General features: G+C 62.4%; 1 protein-coding gene across 1 annotated transcript; it reads right to left on the minus strand.

The window, feature by feature from the left end:
* Positions 1–1,760: 1,760 nt before the first annotated feature.
* On the minus strand, positions 1,761–7,206 carry TBX10 (T-box transcription factor 10; the record flags this gene model as incomplete). Its single annotated transcript, XM_084632209.1, has 6 exons — positions 1,761–1,832; positions 2,280–2,435; positions 2,867–3,038; positions 3,457–3,558; positions 4,784–5,069; positions 6,963–7,206. The coding sequence occupies 6 exons, from the start codon at positions 7,204–7,206 to the stop codon at positions 1,761–1,763; spliced, it is 1,032 nt and encodes a 343-aa protein (XP_084488335.1).
* Positions 7,207–9,351: the final 2,145 nt, after the last annotated feature.

Consider the following 9,351-nt stretch of genomic DNA (forward strand, 5'->3'; position numbering starts at 1 on the left):
GGGAGCTGAAGGCAGCTCCTGCCTGAGCGGGCGGGGGGCAGGATCTGACCAGCCATGTGCTATGTGCTCTGGGCACCGCCCTGCCCTGTGTCCTGGGCATGAGCTGTGGCTCCTGCTCCTGGGGCAGTGCTCAGGGCTCCCCCTGACACCAAAGGCTGGTGCAGGGATGTTTAATGGCCACAAGCTGTGGAGACTTGTGTGGCAGCTCATGGCCCAGGGGGCCAGCCCTGCAGCAGCGGAGAGGGAGGGGAGCCCCGCAGCGCTGCCTCGAGCAGCTGGCTAGGATATGGGGAGGCCAGCCTGGCCAGGAATACTGTGAGTGGGGAAGCAGGGGGGCTCCTAGCGAGGCTCTCAGGCTGGAGCCTGCCTGTGTCACGCTGCAGCTGGGTCTCACCATGGGGCAGCCATCTGAGTACTTGGGAGTGGGGGTGAGTCAGAGTGGGTCCTATGAGCCCCGCTACCTATCACTGCTGCCCGTAGTTGAGGGCAGGGGGGCTGGCACTGTAGACGTTGAATGGGTGGAGGCTGGCAGGCAGTGGGTAAGGTGCCACCCGTGGCTTGGCCCCGACGTACATGCTGTGGTAGGAGAGGGGCTTGTACAGGGGGGCCCCCAGCTCTGGCGGGAGAGGGCGCCGCATAGCTGAGCTGTCCTGGAAGCCACGGGCTCCGGTGAGTGGCACGAGTGAGGGGTTCTGGAGCTGGGTGGCCTCTCGCAGGAGGGTGGCAGGGAGCTGCCCCCTGACACGGCGCCGGCCCGGCAGCCCTGGGGAGAGAGTAGAGAACGAGGGCAGGTCACAGCCACTGCAGGGCTGCTGTGCCAAGATCCCCAAGCCCTGCCTCTGCCAAAGCCCCACCCTCTCCGTCAGCTCTGCCCCTGCCCCCTACCTCAGCCAGTGCTAGAAGCTGAGCCCAAGAGCCCCAGCACCCGTCTGTGGCTCCCTGAGCCCTGCCCTGCCCGCATGGCCTGCACAGCTGCACGTGGTGAAGAGGCCCTGGGTGGGGCTCCTCCAGCACCCACAGCCCAGCACCTCCAGCCCCGGTGTGTGCCCAGCCAGCTGTATGTAACAGCCCTGCCCCCGCATGCTCTCCAGCTGGGCTAGGGGTGGGGGGAGCACCCTGGTGTCAGAGCTGGTAGCCCTGTGGGTGGGGGTTACCTTTCTGCATGTCCTTAAGCTGGGAGGAGGGGCCCGTCCCCTGAGTGCGGGCCAAGGTTCCCAGCAGAGGTCCTGATGCCCCAGGCCTGCACATGAGAAGGGGGAGGGTGAGAAATGGGGAAGGGGCTCAGCTGGGGTCAGACATTTGGGTGGGGGGGGCAGGAGGATGGGCAGAGATGCTCCTCCCCCACCAGAACACAGCTCCCCTGGGAGACTGCATGCAAACTATTTAATGAACTAATTTGCACATGTGCAAACCATCCTACACTGATTCAGGGGGTGGCTGGTGGGGGCTGGGTGGGAGTGGGCACTGGGATATGTAGTGGGGTGGGGGCAGCTGCTGGGGAGGTGACTGGGGCTGATTATAGACTCCTCCCTCTTGGGCTGCGGCCATCACTTGCCCCTCCTGCCTCCTCTTCTTTTGGGATGGGCTGCAGGGGTGGGCACTGCAGCTGGGTGTGTGACATGCTGCCAAGTGGATGAGCCCTGGGATGGGAGGGAGACTGCCCCCCGCCCCCAGCAGTTAGAACAGTGGGACCCTATGTGGGGAGGGGAGGCATCAGTGCTCCCATCTCCAGCTGGGTGGGGAGGGTGCTGGAGGGGCAGTTACCAGTCGTCTGGCTCGCAGTCCCGGAAACCCTTGGCAAAGGGGTTACTGGCGATTTTCAGCTGTGTGATCTGCAGAGAGAGAGGGGGCGGGGTGAGGGAAGCAGCCCTCCAAAACCAGTGCCAGAGACCCCACTACCCCAGGGGCTGGCAGCAGCTCAGGGACACCCACCCAGATCAGCAGCTCCCTAGGCACAGTGGGACAGGAATCCTGCAGAGAGATGCTGCACCCACTGCATGAAATCAGAAACAGCCATGTGGCCACCACCCAGCAGGGGGTGTTGTGACACCAGTGACGGGGAGGAGCCTGCACCACTCAGCCCCACCCTCCCCAGCAGGGGGCACTGTCTAGCCCTGCCCTCCCCAGCAGAGGGCACTGTGGCATGGAGATGGTGTTGGGGGACGGACTCCTGCATGCAGGGATCACAGGGAGGGGACTATAATGTCCAGCCCTGGGGCCCAGGGCGGGGTGGCTCAGTGCCCTGAAGGGTGGGGCCAGTTTCTGGGCTGCACACACACCCGATGGTTCTGGTAGGCCGTCACCGCCATGAACTGGGTCTCTGCGAAAGTGAAGGATTTGAAGTTCTCGTGGGCAAAGCGCTCGCTGTCCCGGCGTGGGTCCACGTACACCACATGGAAGCGGGGCTGGTACCGGTGCATGGAGTTCAGGATGATCTGTGTGTGCCAGAGAAGAGCCATGCTTGAGATGGGCACTGGGACAGCCATCGCCCATAGCAACATATCCCACCCCCTCCTTCACCCTACGGCATAGCTCTGCAACCCCTCACCCCACCCCCAGCCCACCTTTCCCCGACCCTCACAGCCCATGGCATCCTGTCCCGCCCCCCCCATCCTCCACTCTGTAGGGCCGTGTCCCATGCATGGTATCTCAGCAGCCTCCTGCCCCTGCCAACGGTGCCATATCCCTGCCCCCCCTGAGCCAGGCAGCCCCACCACCCACCCTGGGGCTGGATTGGATCCGGCAGCGGCGCCCCTAGAGGGGAATGGCCCTGTGCCGATTTCCCACCCCGTGAGCCAACCAGTCCCCTATCGTGGCCTTGGATCAGAGGCCGCGCCCGCTGCCCAGGTCTGGCACGGTGGCTCACGTGGCCGTTGTCGTCCAGCAGGTTGTTGGTGAGTTTGAGCTTGTCGAAGGAGACGATCTGCCTCATCCACTGGCCGCCCTTGGCGGGCGAGTCGGGGTGGAAGTGGACGCGGCCGGGGGCGGCCGGATCTGCTCTGCCAGCCACCAGCCACGAGGAGCTGTGGAAGGCGTATCTGCAGGGAGAGGCAGGGCCTGAGCACCGGGGTCCCCCCGCTCAGATGGAGGCCTCATTGCATGGAGGAGGGCAGTCTGGGCCCCAGAGCTTCCTCCCGCCCCCTACAGAGCCCTCTAGCCATGGGGAGCCAGTTCCTGTTCTGGGCTCCAGCACATTTCCGTGGGGCCGGGAGAGACAGTGGTGAGTGGAGGCACATGACTGAGCAGTGGGGGGAGGCGGGGGGAGGCCGATGCAGGCCATGGCTGGGGCAGCCGGAGTGCAGGAGGCAGGTGGGGGGTGGGTAGAGCTGCCAGATCTACGGGCACCACACCCAGCACAGGGCTGCCCCCCGCCCCCCACGCAGGCTGCTCTGCTCCAGGCTCTGGTGGTGGTGGGCTGGGCAGGACCTGCCCCCCCCCAATCTGTATACCCCCCACCTGTATCGCTTGTCGTCCAGGGGCATAAAGTCCATGAGCAGCACGTAGTCGGCCAGCGGGTCCAGCCCTGAGAGCTTCACCTGGAAGGTGGGGAACATCCTCCTGTGGCAGAGGAGAGGGGAGGGCATGGGGCGCTGGGGTCGCCCTTGTTGTACGGGGGTGGAGCACTAGGGTCTCCCCATTGCACAGGGCCTGGTGTCATTGGTCACGGGGGAAAGGCTGGGGTTATAGGTCACAGAGTGAGGGGCGCTGGGGTCCCTGGTCACACAGAGGGTTGGGGGTCAACCTGTTGCAAGTGGGAGGGCTGGGGGTGTTGGTCACATGGGGCACTGGGGTTGCCCTGTCTCAGGCCTCTTCCCCACTCAAGGGGCCCAGCAGGGTGACACACAGGGGCTGGGAGAAAGGGGCCAGGCTGCCCAGCCCGGCGGATGTGTGCAGATCCCCACGGACTGGGGCGTGTAGGTGGGAGTGAACGTGAGTGTGGGGCAACATGAACCCAAGCATGAGCAGGAGAATGAGCGAGAGTGGGGGGGCTGAGGCAGGGCCAGTGGGGAGAGTCGGGGGGAAGTAGGAGGCGGTGGGAAGGTACTGGGGGGCAGGTGCATTTGAAGCACTCAATGGGAGGGGGCAGCACTGCTGGTGGGGGGCAGAGCTGCCCAGCAGCACCCCTGCCCCCGGGAACATCACGCTGCTGCAGCAGCTCATGTCCCCTGTAATATCAGACTGGAACGGAGAAGCTGGAGGACCAGGCGTGGGGTGGGGGCAGACTCCACCCCGACTGCCATCCTCGCAGCCCCCTCTCAATAGGCCCGGCACCTCCACAGCCCCAAGACACCCAGCCCCCATTGGCACCCACAGTCTGCCCCGGTGCCCCCCTCTGTGCCCAGCCTCCTAGTGCCCAGCCAAACCAGGCAGGGAGTGCTGGCTCCTGGCACCGTCCAGGCTCCTGGCAGTCCTTGTTCCACCCACCTCCCCCCATATTTCCAAGGATTGTGGGGCTGGACCCTGCAATGGGGCCCTGGGCAGCCGTGATGTGTGGCACCAGCCGCCAGCCCTTAGCACCGGGGGAGCGGCTTTTCTGGCAGGGAATGAGCCACATTGCCTGGTGCTACAAGGGGCCAGATCAGACCCCCAGGAGGGTGGGGATGGCACCGGATCCCCTTGCATGGAGCCAGGACGGGGTCTCACAGAACACCAGGCTGGGACATGGGGGCACAGCTCCTGCCATGGGGTAGTGTTGGTGGTGGCATGGCCCCTGCCAGGGGCTGTAAAGTAGCAGGGTACAAGGGGGTCCCTGCGCTGCCGTGCCTGGGCAATGCCCACCTACCTCCCCGCTTTGGTGACAATCATCTCGGTGCCCAGGCTGTTGAATTCCTCCCACAGGCTCCGCATCTCCAGCTGCACTGACACATTGGACACATGCTGGTTCTTCCTGGCCGGTTGGATGCTGTCCCCGAGCCCCACGGCCCCCTCCCCAGCAGGGACACCGAACCTGCCACAGGCCGGCAGGGGCCCCAGCAGGCAGGGAGCCCCCATGGGACTGCTCCACTCGGGGCCAGAGGCGAAGGGGCTCCCGTCTGACGTCAGGACACTCAGACTGGCTGTGAGGAATGCTGCAAAGGAGGGGAGAGGATCAGTGCCAAGCCCCTGTGGCTATGGGCATCAGGGGGCTGGGACATGGACTCAGAAACCAGCTGAGGCATCTTCTGGTGAGCCCCAAAGCACCTGTGAACTGGGGAAATGGCAGTGCCCCTTGATACCCCCCATGCTGCCCCTCAATCCCGCCCCACAGCCCCCTGCTATCCTGGCCCTGAGCTCCCCCCAGTCCCAACCTGCAGTCCCCTGCTATCCCAGCCCTAAGCTCCCCCCACCCCCCGACCCGCAGCCCCCTGCTATCCCAGCCCTGGGCTCCCCTGAGTCCTGCCTGGCAGCCCCCTGCTATCCCAGCCCGAAGCTCCCCCCATCCCTGACCCACACCCCCCTGCTATTCCTTGGCTCCCCCTAATCCTGCCCCGCAGCCTCCTGCTATCCCGGCCCTGAGCTCCCCTCAGTCCCAACCCGCAGCCCCCTGCTATCCTGGTCCGGAGCTCCCCTCAGTCCCAACCCGCAGCCCCCTGCTATCCTGGCCCTGAGCTCCTCCTAGTCCCGCCCTGCAGCCCCCTGCTATCCCGGCCCTGGGCTTCCACCACCACCCCCGGCAGCTCTGCCAGTGCCCCTCAGTACAAATCTGCAGCCCTCCACAAGCCCAGCCCTGGGCTCCTTCCATAAAGCTCTGCTGATCCAAGGCCCCCATCCAGCTGGATTTGCAAAGTGCCTCATGCACAGGAGTGGGCCCCACTGCGCTCCCTGACCATCAGCATCATCTCCGGCATCATTGCTGGTCCAAGGGCTTGAGCACCTCTCATCACCCCGATTCCCCTTTCAGGGAGCCCCAGCCCCTGACCCTCCCACTCTCTCGCACCAAGCCCCTCTCTGTAGCAAAATTCCCTTTCCCAGGGATGCTTGCTCCTTCCTGAGACCCCATCCCCTTCTGCTCTCCCCAGGCAGTCAGTAACCGGCCACTGAGCTCCAGCTCCTGGAGCTGGGCGACCCCCGCTCTGCTGGTGTTTGGATTTTAACATCGCGGAGAGGCATTAGCCAGGGCTGCTCCCCGCAGGCTCCAAGCCAGGATGCTGGGATTCCGCCCCATCAGCCTGCTACCCTGGCAGCTTGGCCTCCTGCTCACACCCAGCTGGTATTTTAGCCAGCCCTATACACCGGCCCCAGCCAGGCCAGAGACTGCCAGTTCCCTTAGCCTGTTGGCCCCTTCATCAGGGGAATAGAACCCAGGAGTCCTGGCTCGCAGCCCCCCCTCCGTTCTCACCCACCAGTTCCCTCTGCTCCCCCCTCACACGAACATGCTTTGTACAGGTATGTAACATGTACCTGTGTTCAATACCCGCTGTTAGTAATTCTATGAGCTGTAACGATTCCCACGCGCTATCCGAGTGGTGGGAGGGACCCTGAACACCCAGCTGATCTGCTCCACACAGAAGCCACCTTGTCATAACCCTGGGTGCTTCCTACTGCACAGCGACCCCTAAACGCGGTACCTAGGCTCTAGGGGTTAGGAACGTGGGTCTCTTGTGATCAACAGGCTCTGGAGCTCAGCCAGTGATGGAGAGGGCAGGGCCTGAGCCCGCCTCCAGCCAGGCTCTGCAGATCGCTGCAGCCGGGGTCCTATGTGCACACTCCCCTCACTCCACTGCACACCCATCCCCCCTGCATCTCCCCCTGTCCACCCACCGTTTGTAGCCAAGTCCCTCGACACCCCGTAACTCACTGTAGGCTGGACAGGTGCAAAATGCCACAGCCTGGCGCAGGGAGCCGGGCGGAGTGGGGGATGGGGGCACGAGGCTGCCGGGGCTCGTCCCAGGGAAGAGCTAGATTGGAGTCGGGGAGGTAAATGGGCCAACGGGAAATGTCAGCGAGGGGTTCCCAGCGGAGGAGTCCCCAGCCGGATTTACCTGCCATCAGTGCAGCGGGCGTTGCTCCGGCTCCCCGGCCAGAGTCCGTCTCCCCGGCCCAGTGTGGCTGTAACTCGGTTTCTGAAGCCTCCGGGCTGGACCTGGCGATTTTATTCTCCTGCTCGGGGGGCGGAGATTCACCGAGTGTGGCGTGGTGCAGAGCTGAGCAGCTCCTTGGGGGGCACTGGCTGGCCCAGGGCGAGATGAGCCGAGAACCCCCCACCCCGGGCAGCAGCTCCGCCATCAGCTATTGATGAGCATACCGCAAGCGGGGCACTGGGGGCAGCTGCCCTGGAGCATGGGCTGGACTCAGCCAATATCCCCCGAGCCGGAGGGGCGCTGACCTCCCTGCTGGGGGTAGGGCTTAGCTTTGCCACTCAGAACTGAATGAATTCTTCCTTGCACAGCCCCAGAGCACGGGACATGAACCCAGCCATGAGGGGACCGGCCGGCTCCCCGGCCTGAGGTGGGAGGGATGGTGAGGGGCTGCCTGTTCCCCCATCCCACGCGGCCAGAGGGCCCGGGGTAACCATGCCAGCAGCTGTGCTGACTGAGCCGGCATCACCGGGAGCAGGATCAGGCCCAGTGGAAGGGACAGAGTGCGTTAGACCCTCTGTGCAGTGACCCACTCCCCTGCTATCCAAGTCCTGGCCTCCCACCACACAACTCAGCCCTTGCCCCTCAGTTCTGACCCACTGCACCCTGTTACCCCAGATCTGGACTCCCTTCCCCCAAGCTATGCCGCCCCTCGATCCCAGCCTGCTGCCCCCTGCTGGCCTAGCTCTGGTCCTCCCCTTCCCACCTCAATCGCAATTGCAATCTCCCCAGCTCTTCCTGCTTCTCCTTTCCCGGCTCTGTTGATCCCCCTCTGATCTCCCATCAGCCAAGGAACTAATTAAATAACCCCCCTGGGACATTTGCCCACCATCCGCCAGACTTTTTCCTAAAAGCCGTTTTATAATCAGCCGTTATTTGGCAAGGTTGGTACTTCTGACACTTGTCACTATTCGATGGCACGTGGTGAGCCGCTCGTCTCGCAGCCCAAGAAGTTACATGGGCAGATCTCAATTCCTAAAGCCAATGAACTAACAGCAATCAAGCCAAGCGGAGTGGCTGGATCAGTACTGATCCCCAGGACTGCACAGTGCCGTGCGTTACAAAGCAACGACACTCCAGTGCAAATGCTCCCTTGTGTAACAAGGCAGGTGAGTCAGTTACACCCACCAACCATTAAAATCCTGGGACGTCCCTCCTTATGTCACACACTGCAGCACTCAACCACCACCACAATCTTCAGCTGGCCCCGCTAATATCTACAGCTTCCATCACACTCAGAAACAAAACAACACCCAAGTATCCGGGGGACATCAGAGGACAGTGGCCTAGTGGCTGGAGAATTGGAACGGGCTCTGTTCCCAGCTCTGTTGCAGGCAGGCTGTAGTCACTTTCCCACTCCATGACTCGGTTTCTCCATCTGTAAAATGAGGAGAATGCTACGATCTGCTTTGTGAAGTGCTTTGAGCACTATTGCTAACAGCTGTTAAGCTTGTGGCACCTTAGAGACTAACCAATTTATTTGAGCATGAGCTTTCGTGAGCTACAGCTCACTTCATCGGATGCACAGTATCCCTCCCACCACAGGATGCATCCGATGAAGTGAGCTGTATGTAGCTCACGAAAGCTCATGCTCAGATAAATTGGTTAGTCTCTAAGGTGCCACAAGGACTCCTTTTCTCTTTGCGAATACAGACTAACGCGGCTGTTACTCTGAAACCAGCTGTTAAGCTTGAAGCTCACACTGGCCTGGTGCCACTTACGTACTTTATCCTGGAGCTTAGACGATTCCCTGTTTATGCTGAACACCAGCCTGGTCTCAAATGTCACCACATCAACACTGACAAATGGTGCCCCTCCAGCACTGTGCTTTATCTGGAGCTGGGAAATTTAAACTGAAAACTCATTTCATGCAAAAACCCTCCCTCTGCGCTGTGTGGGTTCTGCCCTCTGCTGGGACAACCAGGAGAAGCTGTGAATCTGAAATCAGATGCCCATCCCCACTTCTCTGCCTTCCCCAGGGCAGCAGCTGTTGAGCTGGGGGGAACGGGGATCTTTAAATTGTGCTCCCCCCATGCTCAGCAGGTACCAGGCGTCTCTGGCAGAAACCCCTAGCCCCACCACCCTGCAGGGCAGGAGTCCCGAGGTTCCCCCCCCTGCAGTTTGCTAGGCAGAGAATGCGGAGGGGGGGCTCAGCGAGCCACACTTTTACTGCTCACGAGCCATGGTTTGGCAAGTTTGTGTCACCATCTGGCTGTTAGAGCTGGTCACAGGATCAGAGCCCTGGTGCTAAAGGTGGCGTTGGCTTGTCTGGCAGAGCCAGATGCTTATTAGA

This window comes from Lepidochelys olivacea (genome assembly GCF_965140295.1).
Source record: "Lepidochelys olivacea isolate rLepOli2 genome assembly, chromosome: 6".
Classification (NCBI taxonomy): Eukaryota; Metazoa; Chordata; order Testudines; family Cheloniidae; genus Lepidochelys; species Lepidochelys olivacea.